General features: G+C 50.8%; 1 protein-coding gene across 1 annotated transcript in view; it reads left to right on the top strand.

Annotated features, from left to right (window-relative positions):
• Positions 1–17,396, top strand: part of mrps5 (mitochondrial ribosomal protein S5) — a gene marked incomplete at its 5' end in the record, with an annotated part of 24,007 nt that extends 6,611 nt beyond the window's left edge. The window contains 6 exons of the mRNA XM_084461409.1: positions 4,572–4,606; positions 14,165–14,302; positions 14,476–14,533; positions 15,297–15,359; positions 16,501–16,637; positions 16,766–17,396. Of these exons, the coding sequence (XP_084317535.1) occupies positions 4,572–4,606; positions 14,165–14,302; positions 14,476–14,533; positions 15,297–15,359; positions 16,501–16,637; positions 16,766–16,990 (656 nt within the window). The 3' untranslated portion in view covers positions 16,991–17,396. The remainder of the gene's footprint in view (positions 1–4,571; positions 4,607–14,164; positions 14,303–14,475; positions 14,534–15,296; positions 15,360–16,500; positions 16,638–16,765) is intronic.
• Positions 17,397–17,747: the final 351 nt, after the last annotated feature.

The raw sequence follows: 17,747 nt of genomic DNA, 5'->3' as shown, positions 1-17,747 counted from the left end.
TTTTTCCTGGCCTGTCCGCGTTGTTTACAAAATGAGCGGCGCTCGTGTTCCTTCCTGATGCGCCACATGGCGGCGTCGCTCGTTGGGTGAGTCAGGAACCGGCCAGGAAAACTTGACGTGCAATATCACCGCCAGTCGCAACATCAGGAAATGCTTTGACGTGTATTCACTTCACCAACACTACAGATTTCACCAGGTTCATTTGCTGATATATGATAAGAAACAACGGAAATTATAATACATGTAACTATGATCCCTGGACACAGGCAGAGTGGTAGCAATAAAATGATGTCTGGCCATCATCTCCCTCCATCCCTCTCTCTCCCTCCATCCCTCTGTCTCTCCATCCCTCTCTCTCCCTCTGTCCCTCTCTCTCCCTCCATCCCTCTCTCGCTTCCTCTTATTTCTCTCTCTCCCCCTCCTATCTCTCTCTCTACCTACCTCTCTCCCCCTCTCTCTCTCACCCTACACACACACACACACTCCCTCTTTCCCCTCTCTTCCTCCTATCTTGCTCCCCCTCCCTAGCTCTCTCTTCCTCCTCTCTCTCTCTCTCTCTCTCTCTTCCACTCTCTCTTCCTCTTCTCTCCCCCCCCCCCCTCTCCCTCCCCCCCCCCTCTCCCTCTCTCTCTCTCCCCGATTCTCCTCTCTGCCCTGAGAGGACCATAATCAAACGCAGATTTTCCACCTGTCTCCTCCTCCTCCTCCCCCCCCCTTCTCCTCCCCCATCTCTATTGATGGCAGTGGCTCCCTGCAGACAGAGCAATCTCCCTGTAATTCCCCTCCTGCCGGTTCACAACACTCACCATTTATTTAGGTTATTTAAAATATATTTTCCGGTGGGGGGGGGTATTGCTATTACATTTCCTGGGCGCAGTGGCTATTGGTCTGGTCGTCGTAGTGATGGATTTGCAGTGTGCCCGAGTGGACGGGGCTGAGCTGTAAATGACCTTTCTCCTTCACAGCTGTTACCCCTCTCTCTCTCTCACACACACACACACACACACACCCCTGTATTGCAAAGAGTGTAATGTTTAATCATGGTTAGAGAATTACAGTACGCAGACCTCACAAGACGGGCAGCCTCAGCTCTGAGCTCAATCCTGGACAGATCTGGCAAACTAGACCTAGTAACTGACTCGCTAGTCTCGCGTAGCCAGACCTATCTCCACACTTCGTTCACGCTGTGCCAGCGCCGGAGACGGGTCTGGCTGGACATATTACCATTCTGCAATAGGGGGGGGGGGGGGACGCAGTATTTCTTTAAACCAATCACAGTCGTCTTGGGCGGAGCCAGCCTCGGACGCAGCGACGGTGCTCTTGCAAAATAGTCTGGATCGAATCTCTCGGCCCGAATCCGATTAATTTGCGTCGCCAGTCTCGCCACTGAGTGGGCAGTGTGACAACAAATGACAAGCTTTATTGCCAAAACCTACATCCGTTGAGTCAGACTACTGACTCACTGACCGCGAGCGTCGTGCTAGCTACCAAGGCATCTGCCTTAATGTAACTCCTACAGGGTCCTGACTTGACAAGTAGTCTTGTCGGAGTTCTTACCAGACTGCGCCAGAAACCTATTGCCTTCATGGGTGATATTGAAGGGATGTTTCATCAGCTCAGGGTCCCAGAAGAAGACTGATCTCTTAAGGTTTCTCTGGTGGCCTGACGGAGACTGGAGCAAGGAGCTTAAAGAGTACAAAATGGCCGTGCATGTATTTGGAGCTACATCTTCTCCAAGTCGTGCAAATTTTGCTCTGCAGCAGTGCGCAAAGGACAACATGGACAGATTTGAGAGACCATCTCAACAGTGCTAAGTGTCTATGTAGACGACCGTGTCAAATCTGTGGAGAGTGAGCGTGAAGCACTGGCCCTGGCTCACAACCTGATCACTGTGTGCCAGAGGTGGCTTTAAACTGAACAAGTGGATCAGTAATAACAGAGCATTGATCCTCTCCATACCGGAAGAGGATCGAGCCAAGGAGATCAAGAATCTGTATTTTGATCAAGACATCCTGCCTGTCGAGAGGGCACAAGATTGCAGTACAATGGTGCGTTGAAACAGACTGCCTTCAAAATTAAAATCCAGCTCCAAGTTAAACCACTGACTAGGCGTGGGATTTTCTCACTCAGTTCTCACTGTTATTCTGGGTTCATACCACTTATTTTATTCCTTTTCTGCCTCCTGAGCAGACATCACCTTTTTTACAGACACATGCAAGTCATCCATTTCCTTACACAGCTTTAAAAACTCAGTTTCCATTTTTAACTTGAGCTTAAATGAGTAGTAAAGGGAAAATGCATGTTTAGCCCTGTTTTAAGGTTATTTATGATCATATACAATGGTTCAGATCAAAACGTTGACAAAACTAGGACTTTTGAGAAAGTCTGATAATTGCTCTACCACCGTTTAGGTCATACAATGGATGTGGGTGGGCATCTTGAAAAATCATTCAAAAACATGTTAAACTCTCGATTTCTAGTTTTGTCAACGTTTTGATCTGAACCATTGTATATGATCATAAGTAACCTTAAAACAGGGCTAAACATGCATTCTTTATGATCTTTTTCAGTTCATTTTTCTTTTTGGTCAACAAACCCAGTTTAGCCTTTCTTGCTGTTTTCAGACTTTAAGCACAATGTCGCTCACCAATCGACTCACTTTTTCAACCATTTTGTCTGTGCCAGAAGTGTCATATTTTTTTAATCCATTTTAGCTGTGCCGGAAGCGTCACCATTTTCATTAATCCTAATCAAACAAACATCACAAGGACGCACTATGAAATCCTATTATCCTTTAATTACCTCTGATTACTCTGGATTTTCTCTGATTTCCATAAGTGTTTTAAGACATTCATGCATTCATTAATATTCACTCCCATTTGAATGAAGTAGCCTGCAGCGTGGGCGTGGCCAAGAGCACTTGCCATTTCGTTCATTAATCATTTCCTTATGTAAACATTGTCACGCACGTAGCGAGGCTACGGTTTTGGAATTTGGATGCGCATCGTGCACATGAACATCGTGTAATGTTAAATTGGATAATCCCTGCTATGCTGATATTGCGTGCCTCCCCATTTGGCAGCGCAACGAGCCGCTGTTGTTCCATAAGCAGTGAAGTGTTAGACGACTAATCCCTTATTCCTTTCCAACTTTTATCAGAGTTGCTCTTGTAACACTCAGGTAGCCTACATGCATCCGTGTCGATGGATTCTGTAGGCTACCTCAATAGAGTCAGGTGGATGAAAATAAAGTGTCTGTACATTAAAATTATTGACTTCATAGAAAACTATATCTCGCCTATAGACTATAGATTTAACATGTCATTGGCTGTCTCAAATGTACATCTTGTAAACTACTGTCTGCAGTCTCTGAACCAGCCCACTACTCCCTCCACTACTGCTCTGCTTGGCTGTTAATGAATGTGAATGGGAAGTCTTCACAAAACTAGTGACCTTGTGGAAATTGGTTCCATCAATTTAACTAAAACAGACATTTTGGCTTCTGAGCCCACGTCCAAATGAATGGAGGTGGCCGTGTTCCAGATCCTCTGTGGCGTCGTCCTGGGGGGGGGGGGTCCTCCGGGCTCCCCACACACCCCAGTCCAAACCCTGCGTCTCTAGCGCCCTCACAAGGGGAGCTGTCCCGGTTCTGGCGGCTAGGCCCGGGTTGTCGAGCTGGGCTGGGCCGACCCTACCTGGCCAGCCCTGCGGTTTCTGTCATCACTATGCGGTTTGGCTCATTAGAACTTTGTTATATATTTCTTTGCAGTTCTCATTACATCTCGACAGCAATCAATAAAGAAAGTGTTCTGAGAGGACTGACACTAAAATGAAATAAATCCATAATCTGTGGAAGTTTTAGGACTGTAATAAGTGCATACAATAATTTTTTAAATGATTGAATAACTTACCTGCCTAGCGAGTGTCATTTGTTCCCCCCCAGTTTGGAGGAGGGGGTTCTGAGAGAGGCCTGGAGGGCAGGGCAGGGGTTTTGTTGGTTGCATTTTTCAAAATCTTTCACAAACAAGTCTAACAGGACATCACAGTCTGCATACTCCACCTTTTAACCAACATGAGACCTTTAAGTAGGTAAATAAACAGCTAGATATTTTCTAGGTTAAACACAGGTTATCAGTGCTGTTTTCATTCTAGACAATTAATTAATATCCCCCGAATCTGATTTCCTTTTCTCGTTCGGATAAAGGTCAATAAACTATCTCTTCTCTCTCTCTCTCTCTCTCTCTCTCTCTCTCTCTCTCTCTCTCTCTCTCTCTCTCTCTCTCTCCTCTCTACTTCATCACCCCTTTATTTATGCACTTGAAAGCTAGCTGCTAATTCCCTCTGATTGGCTGTGGGAGTTTCCTCGACTCCTATTCCCAGTGTAATTACTGGTAAATGTTTTATCTGAAGCCTATTTGCTTGATCTGAATTGATCTTCTAAACCCAGACGGTTGCAGACACGGTCGACCCAATCCCAAACGTTGGGTGCTAATAAAGTGAAAAGTTCTCTGTGAATGGTACTCCCACGTATTTGTTTTAATCAAATATTCTCTCTCTTCTCTCTCCCTTCAGAGACGTATGAAGACTTCGACTCCCGTGTGATCGAGGTAAGTCCCGTTCAAACACTGTTTGAATAAGCTGGAGCCAGATCTGTCCTGGGAACAAGGGGGTACAATATGAGAACACACACCCCCAGTGGGCCGCGGTGCCAAAAGTCAACATCGCAATATTAAGAAAGCGGTCGGGCAGCTGCGCGCTCCTCTCTCTCTACTCCGCTCCGCCATCGCCGTTTACGGGTTCCGCCGACGTTCCGGGCCACAGGGCCTTCCCGAGGACGTGGCCTGGCACCGCCGGTGGGTGACGTCATCGGCCTGGCCTCACCTGACCCGAACCGGGTCTATTAGCCGGAGCGACGGGAGAGGCGCGCGCCAACGCTGCTTTTAGACGTGCGTTTGAAGCCAGGCACGGCGGAGGTTCCTCGTTCCTCAAGAGACAGCGAGAGAGCAGGGTTTTGATCAGATCAGGCTGCGTCGTGCCCCCCTCTACCTCCCCCCCCCCTCCCCCCTCGCCTGTCGTAGCTCCGGTTACACGAACCATTCAGATCAGATCAAAAGAAGCTCCAAACTCTGATAAGCTCTCCGAAGGGGAGCGGATGGTGTCACCAGGCTAGATGTGACGTGGGATTCCACTCCCAGAAGTGATTATCTACTTGGATGAAGTTTTATGTTTGGGTAAAAGGGAGGAAGCAGGATGCATCTTGGCGTGATACGGTTAGCGCACAGGAGGTGCTAGGATATTAGTGGAGGGCCGTTATCAGGGCTCACCTCATCACACGGGATATTGGAATATAGGCTGTGTATTCGGATGAAGAGATACTGGAACCAGACTCCACCCAACCTGCACCCAGGCAGCTCGCACTCACTCACACACACACACACACACAGGAGAGGGACTCACTGACAGGAGATGGATAGGCTGATATTATATGCTGTGTTTGTGTGTGTGTGTGCGCGTGTGTGTGCGTGCGTGCGCGTGCGTGCGTGCGTGCGTGCGTGCGTGCGTGTGTGTGTGTGTGTGTGTGTGTGCGCGCGCGCACTTTGGTGGGTGTAGTTTCCATGGTGCATCCAGCCTCCCTCATGCAGCCCCAGGAGAGATCTCTGGGTAATGAAGTCCGTCTGTTTTTAAGCTGATTGAGTTATGCGTGGAGTGGATGCAGTGGCTGAAAGACAGGGATGACGGACACACAACGCCACAGATACCCACCCTGGACCCCGAGGCCTGAAACACAGGGATGACAGACACACAACGCCAGAGATACCCACCCTGGACACCGAGGCTGCTGAAACACAGGGATGACAGGCGCACAACGCCACAGATACCCACCATGGACACGAGGCCTTAAACACAGGGATGACAGACACACAACGCCACAGATACCCACCCTGGAGACGAGACCTGAAACACAGGGATGACAGACACACAACGCCACAGATACCCACCCTGGAGACGAGACCTGAAACACAGCCAATCTCTACCTGCTGGAATGGACTTCTTATCTCAGATACGCACACACGCAGAAACACGCAGAAGCACACACACACACACATGGCCTCTCTCTTTTGCACACACACGCACACACACACACTGCCTATCTTCTTTTTCACAGACATACACATATTGATACACTCTCCTTTGAAAACACACACACAAACACACTCTCTTTCTCTCCAGTGTATTACTCCCCCCCAGCCCCCACACACACACACACGCACACACACGCCATCCTTGGCTGTGTACTTTAGTTCCAGTGTGATGCATTATGCTAGGTTTGGGGCTGGCGCTGTTTCATTTTTCATCTGGGACTTGGGTGTGCATAATAGATAAATGCTGCGATTATAACTAGAGTCCAGCAGCACTGTGTGTGTGTGTGTGTGTTTGCGCGTGTGTGTGTGTTTGCGTGCGTGCGTGTGTGTGCGCGCGTGTGTGTGTGGTTTCATGTCATATTCATATCTCTTATATGGACGGGTGAACTTGAAGGCTCCAGTCCTCCAGTCCTTGGGAGGGACCGAAGGCCAGAGGGCCGCTCTCGCTGGCGCGTCTCCCCCGGAAGTCCGCTCTCGCTGGCGCGTCTCCCCCAGAGGGCGCGCTCTCGCTGGCGCGTCTCCCCCGGAAGTCCGCTCTCGCTGGCGCGTCTGCCCCGGAGGGCCGCTCTCGCTGGCGCGTCTCCCCCGGAGGGCCGCTCTCGCTGGCGCGTCTCCCCCGGAGGGCCGCTCTCGCTGGCGCGTCTCCCCCGGAGGGCCGCTCTCGCTGGCGCGTCTCCCCCGGAGGGCCGCTCTCGCTGGCGCGTCTCCCCCGGGGGCCGCTCTCGCTGGCGCGTCTCCCCCAAAGGGCGCGCTGCCCACCTGCGCCACGCATTGTAATGCAGCCAACGTCGGAGGCCGCAGCACTCAACTAATGAGATGTGTCCGGTCCGCGTCGTCGTATCGATAATCCCCCCCCCCGCGCTCTCGTTGTGCCGCTCCGCGTTCGCGATGGGCAACGCCGAGCGCCCGTTACCGAGGTCCCCCGGAAACTGACGGATGAGTTTGAGTTCCATCTCCCCCCGCTCCCTCCCCCCCCCCAATAAATTTGGTGTAATGAAAGTGCTTCCCGGAAAAGGGTCTTTTCTCCCAAGGACAAGAGTAAAATGCTATTAGCCCGGGGGCTATCGCCTGCGTTGGACAGGGAGAGGAGAGGGGAGGAGGGGGAGGGTGGGGGGAGAGAGAGGAGGGGAGGGTGGGGGGAGAGGAGGGGGAGGGGTGCACATGGACCCGTTCCAGTGGATAAAGTCACACACTGTTCATTCCCCAAGTTCTCTGTCCTCTCTCTCTCCCTCTGTCTCTCTCTCTGTCTACCCCCCCCCCCTCAATGATTTCATTAAGGAGATGGAAGTGTTATTCTGATGTGTTTGCAAAGTGAACAACCTTGAAAGTATTCTCAGAGGACTGCCCTCTGTTCCCCGAATTAGCCGACCGGTCGTCTGGTCGTGAATCCCCGTGGCGGTATCATCCGATCCAATCAAACGTACACACGCTGTGCCCAGGGCCACGCTAGGGAGGGGCGAAAGGGCCGGTCACACATGGGTCTCGTGGCTTTAGAGGGCCTCGCGTTTTGGCCGCTGTTGGACTTTTAGTGCATGGTGGTGCGCTAAGTTAACTTGCCGGAAGTAACGAAGACATCGCTGGAAACACTGCGCTTTCGTGACTTAGAGCCGTCTCGGGGGGGGGGGGGGGGGGCATATGGAAGAAAAGACGTGCATGCATAGTGCATAAAGGCCTCGCAATGCCTATTTCGCAGATGGGCCTGTCTGTGCCAGTGACAAGTCCCACTGACTCCGCACCAGCCAGGACATATCCTCCATCCCTCCTCCACACACACACACACACCGAGCCACTGCAGTAGCAGTAAACTCGCCTGTGATGACTTCACTCATGTTTGATTAACCACCCCAATTATGTTCTTCCGCTTTGCGGCCTTAATTAAGTCTGGTCCGTTTAAAGTGAATGTGTGGTGAAGTGATTTGGCGGCGTGGCTTCTGCTCACTCCACTATAATCAACAGCCGCCGTAGAGCAGAAGGAGTGTTCCTCCTCTGAGAGAGAGAGAGAGAGAAGGAGGGATAGAGAGAGAGAGAAGGAGGGATAGAGAGAGAGAGAGAGAGAGAGAGAAGGAGGGATAGAGAGAGAGAGAGAGGGGGGGAGAGGGAGAGAGCCTTGGCAGTTAGTAGCAAATGACAACAGGAATATAATGGCCAGGAATATAATCCCCTCTCCCCCTCTCCCTAGTGCCTCCCCCACTGTGGATGTCCAGTACAACCACTAACCCTGTCCTCCTCCCTAGTGTCTCTCCCTCTTACACTCTAAACAGGTCCTGTGGACACGCCCTGTCCCCTACAGCCCCCGTCTTCGGCCAAGGTCCACCTAAAGGCCCCCTGCCCCCTCGTGACTAGCTCCTTCCCACTCTGTGTCGTCAGCTGTCCCTATCCAGCCAACCCCACCCCTTTTTTACCCTTGGCTCTCTGCTTTCTGTCTCCCCATCTCTGCTTTGCGGCATTCTCTATGAGCCTGTTCTGCTAAGTGCTTACTGTGCTTTGTTATATGATTCACTTAAATATCATATTAGAGACTACAGGGATAGCTAACACATAATAGGCAACTTCTCTTTAACTATTTGTGCACTCTACTGTTAGTCATGTCTCTCTTATGAAGTATCTAGTCCATGTTTACTGCTCTGTATATGTTCTTAGCCAATAGACAAACATTTTCCAGGAGCTTGCTCGATCGTCTCGTTGAGAGGGGACAGGGAAGAATTTTTACAGCTCACTTTCTGGATTGATTGATTGATTGATGAACTTTGATTTGATTGGATAATGGCAGACTGTCTTAACAACAGTGCCATCTGCATTAGCATGCAATCAGAGCTCTCCCAGTCTCATATTCTCTCTCTCTCTCTCTCCCTCTCTCTCTCTCCCTCTCTCTCTCTCCCTCCCTCTCTCCCTCTCTCCCTCTCTCTCCCTCTCTCTCTCTCTCTCTCAGGCCCGGTGAATTGATGTCAGAATAGTCAGCTGTAATAGTTTTCCCCTCTAAATGGAGTTGACCTCGTAGGACTTCATATTAGAATCCTGTCATATTGTCTTTCTTATTGGGTTTCAGCTCCAGGTTTTTCATGAATTGAATTTAATGGCTCATTGTTCAGCGTAAAGGTCGCAAGTTACTTCCTGTTTATCAACGCGTAGCGGCGCTCGTATTTTGCGGTGCGTTATGTCCCGCGTACCAGCACGGTCAACCGTTGCTGACGCTCCGGACGAGTATAAGTATATACCGCGACCTTAATCAAATCAGACCTTATTTGTATAGTGCATTTCATACACAGAGGCAACACAATGCGCTTTACAGAGAGAATTGAGGGGGTGGGCATACGTCCCATCCCTAAATATTCCAGAGGGAAGCAAAAAAAAAACGTTTCACCCGGGGGCCAGAAAAGTGAGCTGTAAAGATTCTTCCCTGACCTCTCTCAACGAGACGCTCGAGCAAGCTCCTATTGGCTGAGAACATGGAGCATGGGCTAAATACTTCACGAGAGACATTAAGAGGGAATCGACTCTCGTTGACACGAGAACTCACGTACAGTGAGATCAGCGGCAGGTGAGGAGGGCTCATCCAGGGGTCACTAGGATGTGCGCCTGCACGTGAACTTAATGTGTGTGGGTACAGTACCGGCCTGTGCTCGAATAGGCGATGAGCCGTCTGTCTGTTCCTCGTCCCCTCTGCGTGTGGAACTGCTCGGGGGTGGGGTGGGGGGGGGGTCCAGCTGCTGTGTGTGCCGTTTGAGAGGAGGGGTGGGGGGGGGTGGCGGGGGCTCCAGTTAGGAGGAGAGGAAGCAAGTATAAGGGTTTGTATCTTGCCAGTGTGTGTGGGTAGGGGTGGTAGATGGCGGTGATAATGATGATCCTTCGCTGTGCCAATCAGCCTGAGCAGATGGGCCTGTGTGCCACCGTTAACCACCAGACTGCTAGTGTGGGAGTCCAGAAAGCTCTGTCCTTGTCCTTCTCTCTCTCTCTCTCTCTCTCTCTCTCTCTCTCTCTCTCTCTCTCTCTCTCTCTCTCTCTCTCTCTCTCTCTCTCTCTCTCTCTCTCCCTCTCTCTCTCTCTGTTTGTCTCCCCCCCCTCTCCCTGTCTCTCTGTCTCCCCCCCCTCCCTCTCTCTCGCCCTCTCTGTCTGTCTGTCCCTCTGTCTGTCTCTCTATCTGTCCCTCCCTCTCTCTGTCTATCTGTCCCTCTCTGTCTGTCTGTCCCTCTCTCTGTCTGTCTCTCTCTATCTGTCCCTCCCTCTCTCTCTCTCTCTCTGTCTGTCTCTCTCTGTCCCTCCCTCTGTCTGTCTCTTTCTGTCTGTCCCTCCCCCTCTCTCTCTCTGTCTGTCCCTCCCTCTCTCTCTCTGTCTGTCTGTCCCTCTCTGTCTGTCTCGCTCTCTGGCCCTCCCTCCCCTCCCTCTCTCTCTCTGTCCTCTATCTCTATTATGTTGCGTCCCGTTCATCAATCTTAATAGTGAATCTCTCTTCCTCTTTTCTTCCTTTCATCAATCTTTAATCCTGTCTGTTGGGAGACTCTTCTGCTCATTCCCCTGCCTCTGGGAGCAGGCTAGAATGTTCTCTCTCTCTCTCCATCTCTCCATCTCTCACACTCTCTCTGCGATGTCTTTCTTCTTCTACGGTTCTGTCACAGCGTAGTTCATCCCTCTGCAGCTTTGCTCGTGTTGTAGCATCGGTTGTGTGTGGCAGGGAGGCTGCCGCAGGTCAGGGTCTCATCTCCATCTTCTTGGGACACTTCCTGGTGGGGGGCGGATGCCGATGCGTTTCCCATCCAGAGCACCCGGGCAGTTTGGGAAGTTCCACTGAGCCTGGGATCCACCTGCTACTCGCTGCCACTCTTCCACTGTGTCCGGGCACTGGGAACTGACAATACAATGTGTTTTCATTTTCATTTTCAATTTTATTTGGAAGGGACCATGTGCAATTAAAACATAAATGTAAAATCATTTGATGCATCGCACCAGAGTTAGCCTTAGGCTAATTTGCATCTGCAGTCCCTGTAAACAGGTAACAGATAAAAACAACAAACATAATAATAAGTAAAACAAAGTACAATACAGATGACTTAGCATTACATTAAGACACTCACTCTTTCACATTCATCAGTCATAGCAGCACGTGTCAAGTTATTTATTTGGACCCTGAGTCAAGGTGAAATGATTGAGTTGTATAACCCATGAAATGTACAGGCTGATTGCCCAGATGGGGGCTACACCTCCATTCATATGTATCCTATGTGACCTGGCGTGATTGCACCCAATTTTCTCCCATTGTCATCCCCAATATGCCAGGAAGTGCTATTTAGCATACTGTATGGCCCATCACCATACAGTAGCTTGTATTGCGAAGGAATGGACTTGTAGTCGTCCATTGTTATCAAAATGCCTACAAACTGAACTATAAACAGATATATATCACATACCTTCATGTATTTCTCTTTTAAAACCTGGTAGATTGATGCACAGGTTTCAGGAACGTGTCTCCGAATTGTTGACACTCCCACTCTGAACTGCCTTTCCCCTGTAAATATTAACAAGCACATACTGTAGCACACAAGTGTAAGCACTTTATTCAAAATCCTAGCGTTTATCAAACCATGAAAAACATAATACACAATCTGTAAAAATGCTGCAACGTTAACTAAACCTTAAGCTTACCTGTTGATAAGGGCAGAGTTTCGCTACACGGAGATAAAATCGCAGTAGTTCATGGTTTTGTCTCAGGATGAGTGGACGGACTAGTTCCTTCAACTCTTGGAGCTGATAAGGAAAGTGCCGAGCGACATTTTTTACATCAGATATTTCGTCTATCTCTAGCTCTCGAACACAAGTTCGGGAAGGTTTCTGACTGTCGCTGTAGGATTCATGCAGGTTTCCACGCATTCTGTGCTGTTTCTCCTTCATCTTCATCTTCATCCTCTTCATCTGTTCTACAACACAAGGAGCCAGGGCTGATAACGACAGGGCTAATTTCAATTCATCAGACCTCTTCAATTGACACAATTTAGTAGACATTGTCAGATATTGCCGTCTGAGCGAGAGTGCTGTATATGTAGCTAAACAAACGCTGTGTTGTTTACGTTTCATACATCCGATGGTCTTCCGTTTCCTCTCGATTATACAGACTACTGCCACCTGGTGGTGTGGAGTTATTTCATCTCACGCAAGCGCAGAAACGTACGCGCTTGTAGGCTACTGGCTGTTGTCCGCTTGGTGTGTTCAAGTGAAACTTGTCGGCCCTGAAAGAGGCAACGCGAGGCGACACAGCAGTTGTCCTCGTCGGCACTAGTTTTTTGATGTCAGGCTGGTGTGTCACGGCCTTGAGATGATAGTCCTTCAAACTTCCCTGGCATGTGTGTGTGTGTGTGTGTGTATTTGTGTATGAAGCACGGAGCCTAAGCTCAGCTATGTGTGTGTGTGTGTGTGTGTGTGTGTGTGTGTGTGTGTGTGTGTGTGTGTGTGTGTGTGTGTGTGTGTGTGTGTGTGTGAGTGAGAGTTTGTAACTCCTAAGCTTATAGCAGCTTTTGTTCAAATCCCTCCAAGTTTCAACTTTCACTAGACAAAATTACACTTCCACTAGACAGCCAGTAAGTAAGACTCACACGCACACACACACACACACACACACACACTGCTGTGATCGGGGGTGGGGGGGGCAGCCCAGCAGCAGCCCAGCAGCCCCCGCCATCAGCAGATCTGCTCTGTTGCGTTGAGCTCGTCTGTCCGTCCGTCCGTCCGTCCGTCCTGCCTGCGCGCTGCTGGCCATATGGAGACGGCCCGGTCCAGGACTCTCAGCACAGGGCTCGCAGCTGCTGCTGATGATGATGATGATGATGATGATGCTGATGCTGATGCTGCGGCTCCTCCTAGCCAGTCTCTCTGTGTTGACTGCGCTTGGCTCCTCCCACTCGTCTCTGCTCTGGCTCTACTGGCCGGCCTGCTAGGACGCGTACTCCCCCCCCCCCCCCCCTGTCTGAACACTATGCTCTCTGCCGGGGGTGGGGGGGGGGGGGGGGGGGGGAGGGGAATGTCTCCCAGCATGCCCATGTGTGTGTGGTGATGACCATGCCCCGTCACCCTGCCCCCCCCCCCCCCCTCCGGCTTCCTGGCTCCCTGTGCTGTGTTCACACTGCCCCCTGCTGCCTCTGGAGGGGTACTGCAGCTCGTAAATCAGGCCAGAGGGAGGCCAAGCGAGCAAACGGGGAAAGGGCACCGTTCATCTGTGAAGCCGCGGTCGATAAGAACCTCATAAATCCGGAGAGGGTGTCTAGGACACCGAATGAAAGGGCTCGTCTCCCAGGGGACAGGCACTAACACGCACACGCGCTCGCACATGCATACTGAGGCGCACGCACGCCACACACACCACACACACACTCACACATGCTCCCTGCCCTTGGATGTCTAGAGGAATTTTACTTATGCATGGGCACAGAGAGAGGGGCTCAAGTACACCAAAGGGTAGACGGATCAATATGTTGATGTGTTCAAAGTAATAATCCCTGCACTCGGGGCGGCAGGCGGGTCCGTTCACTTCAGACGGCGCTCTGAGGGACGGCGGGCGCGTCCGTTCTCTTCAGACGGCGCTCTGAGGGACGCCGGGGCGCGTCCGTTCACTTCAGACGGCTCTCTGAGAACAGACAGTGGACAGGAAGGTCATGGAGAAGGGGGGAGACGATCGAGACGAGATTCCACAAATTTCCCCCACAGAGATTATTAAAGTATCTATCTATCTATCTATCTTTCTATCTCTATCTCTCTATCTCTCTATCTCTCTATCTCTATCTCTATCTCTATCTCTATCTCTATCTCTATCTCTCTCTCTCTCTCTCTCTCTCTCTCTCTCTCTCTCTCTCTCTCTCTCTCTCTCTCTCTCTCTCTCTCTCTCTCTCTCTCTCTCTCTCTCTCTCTCTCTCAGAGATCTGGTGACTAATATGTATTTCAGTTCCCAATGTTGTTGATTGTCACTTGTGGAGTTATGCTGATCGTTGACGTTGATTGACAGTTGCAGTGCGTCGGTGGTGTTGTTGTTGTTGTTGACAGGTGAAGACCGTGTTCAACATGACGGCCAAAGAGGGCAGGAAACGCTCCATCAGCTGCCTGGTTGCCGTGGGTAACGGGAACGGAGCGGCGGGCTTCGCGTTGGGGAAAGCGGCGGACCGTACCACTGCGCTCAGGAAGGTAGGGGGGGGGGGGCACTGGGCATATACCGTACTCTTTACTGGAAATACACAGGACCACAGTACCCTCCCACACACACACACACACACACACACACACACACACGTACACACACACACGTACACACACACACACACACACACACAGTCTTAACTCATCTCCTCCCTCTGTAGGCCAAGAACAGAGCTATCCACTACCTGTACTACATAGAACGATACAATGACGGCACCAGTAAGTTACCAAATTGTGTGTGTGTGTGTGTGTTTGTGTGTGTGTGTGTGCGCGTGCCAGCGAGAAATCATTTGAAAGACACGTCTCCAAGCCTTCCTCTCCGTTCCGTGATCACACTCTTCCTCCTCGGGGGACTCCGGCCTGATCGTCAGATCAACTCGTTTTTCCCACTGAAGGAATAATGGAAAAGATTGATCTGTTCTTATGGAAACAGAGTGTGTTAAACTGATTGAATGCTCTCAGTAAGTGGATGATCCAACTTTTGGGAGAGTTTGGTAGCGACTAGGCTCAGTCCCTGATTATAGGGATGTTTCTCTCTGTAGGGGGTTGCTGTGTCTCACTTACTGGGACTTTGTCATTGTGTGAGTCATCGCACACACACACACACACACACACACACACACACACAAACACACACACTCTCCACAGCTACAGACCTCCTGCAGCTACTCCAAATGTTCTGTGACGTGTGTGTGTGTGTGTGCGTTTGCGTGTGTGTGCGGGTGTGTGTGCCCGCATACGCGTGTTTGCGTGCGACACCGGAGGAGCTCTTTGACTCCTCTCAATAACCCACTGACAGCCGGACAGGATGCTGCCCTCAGATGGCAGGAAGTGACCCGCGAGGCAGCGAGTCATCAGGAGAGACGGTCTTCCTCTCCGTGGGAGGAGCAGGGGCGGGGCCACCCGGGGGCTACTGCTCCTCCCCTGGATCTCTGTCACTACCGGTTTGGCTAACCTCGCCCCTCTCTCTTGTGTCCAACAGTTTACCACGACATCGACTCCACTTTCAAGAGAACCACGTTGCGCATGAAGAAACAGAATGAAGGTGTGTGTGCATGCGTGTGTGTGTGTGTGTGTGTGTGTGTGTGTGTGTGTGTGTGCGTGTGTGTGTGCGTGCGTGCACGCGCGATTCCCTCCCAGGAACAACGTGCTGACGAGAGCCGATCTGACAGAGGCGAACCCTGAGCAATGGAACGATATAAGCAGTTGTGAAAGCCCCGTGTTGATATGGACGCCCTGTGGCCACTGTAGCCTGAGGGCATAGAGGGAGGGAGGGAGAGAGAGAGAGAGAGGGAGAGGGTGGGGGGGTTGAGAGAAGGAGAGGGAGAGTAGCCTCGTGAGAGCATCCTTATGTCACAAGCTCACGTTGTTACTGGCAAATCAGTCTGGATACTCTCCATGGAGGAAAATTTGAGCCCGATTGAAAACGATCTCGCCAATCAGCGTTGGATCTGAGGAATTTGAAATCCAAGCAGCTACGCTGGGCGGGTTTCTGACAGCGAGGAGCGGTTGAAGTTAGAGCGTGATACGACCTTTTCAGATTCTTTTCTGATGGGTTCATTCAATCACCTGCCAAGAAGTTTTGAGTGCCTGCCCTTTTCCAAACACTTTCCAACAGAGATTTCCCAGATGGTTATACCAATGTCAGGTTAGCGGGAGAGAGACAGAGAGGGAGGGAGAGAGAGAAGAGGGAGGGAGAGAGAGGGAGGGAGGGAGGGAGAGAGAGAGAGAGGGAGAGAGGGAAAAGGAGGGACAGTGAGCAGCATACCATAGTCCATCAGAGTTGTGTGTGTGTGTGTGTGTGTGTGTGTGTGTGTGTGTGTGTGTGTGTGTGTGTGTGTGTGTGTGTGTGTGTGTGTGTGTGTGTGTGTGTGTGTGTGCGTGCGCGCGCGTGCGTGCGTGTGTGTGCATGCGCACGCACCACGTGCATGTTCAAAGTCACATTTATTTGTCACATACTACATCATACAGGTACAAGTAGTGAAATGTTCTTCCGTTGGCTCCTAGATTTTGTGCACACACTAAGAAAAGAAACAAAGTGTTATATGACTAAATACAAGATGCAAAATATATATATACATACAGTATATACATGAAAGAGAATGGATTCTGGGGGAGTGGGTGATGTTGTGCAGTCGGGCGTGTGTGTGACGAGGACGAGTGACGTCAGGTCTCTGTTGCCGCAGGCTACGGTCTGCACTGTCACCGGGCGGTCATCACTATCTGTAAGCTGATGGGGATAAAGGACATGTACGCCAAGGTGGAGGGCTCGGTCAACCTGCTCAACATCACCAGAGCACTCTTCACCGGACTCGCCAATCAGGTCAGACCTAGCCGCATCATCCTCACCAACATCATCCTGCTCTCAGCCAATCCCAGAGAGGATTAGGCTCCTGGTCTCTGCCTGAACCTTGAACCCTGAACTCTGAACTCTCCCCCCTCCGTCCTCAGGAGACCCACCAGTCATTGGCGGAGAAGAAGCAGCTCCACGTCGTCGAGTTCCAGGGACACCGCGGTCCCCTGCCCATGGTCGTGGCCACGCCCAAACGCGGAGCGCGCGAGGAGGCAGAGCCTGTGGACGAGATCCCCAACACGCGTCTCCACTGGGCTGACGTCCGCGCCGCCCAGGGCATGAAGCGGTCCGTTTGGGCCGGCGTCAAGAGGACCATCTGGTGACACCGCGAGGCCAGCGCGCTGGGGACCTCAGCTGTGACAACCGCACAGTCAACATCACAACAGCTGGCTGTACTGGCTCAGTGGACTGGACTGGGTGGGGTTGATGGTAGGAGGGTTGGGTCTGGTGTCGATGTTCTGATTGGGTAGCCTTGGTCTACGGCGGCGTAACTCCAGAAATACTCCATCCTCATTGGACCGGCGCTTTTCTGAGGTAATCAGAAACTGCCTCTAGATGGAATACCATCATCATTATGTATGTTATGTAAATACATAATTTGAAAGGAAGAGTTTGACAACCAAACAAATATTCACCCAACTAATGGATTTTCTTGAATCGACTTAGAGGCTAATTGCTCTTATTTGTGCTACTTTGTTGTAATATCTGTCAAAAAGAAACGTTACGAACCACTGCAACTCCGTGTATTTCTTCTCAAGGCTCTGTACGCATTTTATGTGAAAGACACCTGCTGCAGCCATAGTCATGAAAGCAGCGGGTTTCGATGGATTTGATTTCCCAGAGTGCATCAGGGTGAATGGACTTGTCGGCCTCTCTTGCTGTCACTTACTCTGCAGCGTTTCCCTATTTAGACACATCCACCAGCGGGAGCCAGCCAGAGAAACCCACTCACACACTGCACCGAGACAAACACAGCTGCCAGCCATCACACACAGCAGACGATTCCAGACAGATGGGCAAGACGGATAAAAAAGGACTTCAAACAAGTGAAAAATATAAATGAAAGCAAAATAACAAACA

This window comes from Borostomias antarcticus (genome assembly GCF_949987555.1).
Source record: "Borostomias antarcticus genome assembly, chromosome: 2".
NCBI classification, from domain to species: Eukaryota; Metazoa; Chordata; class Actinopteri; order Stomiiformes; family Stomiidae; genus Borostomias; species Borostomias antarcticus.
Note: the sequence above shows the minus strand (reverse complement) of the source record. Positions and strands in the feature narration are given on the sequence as shown.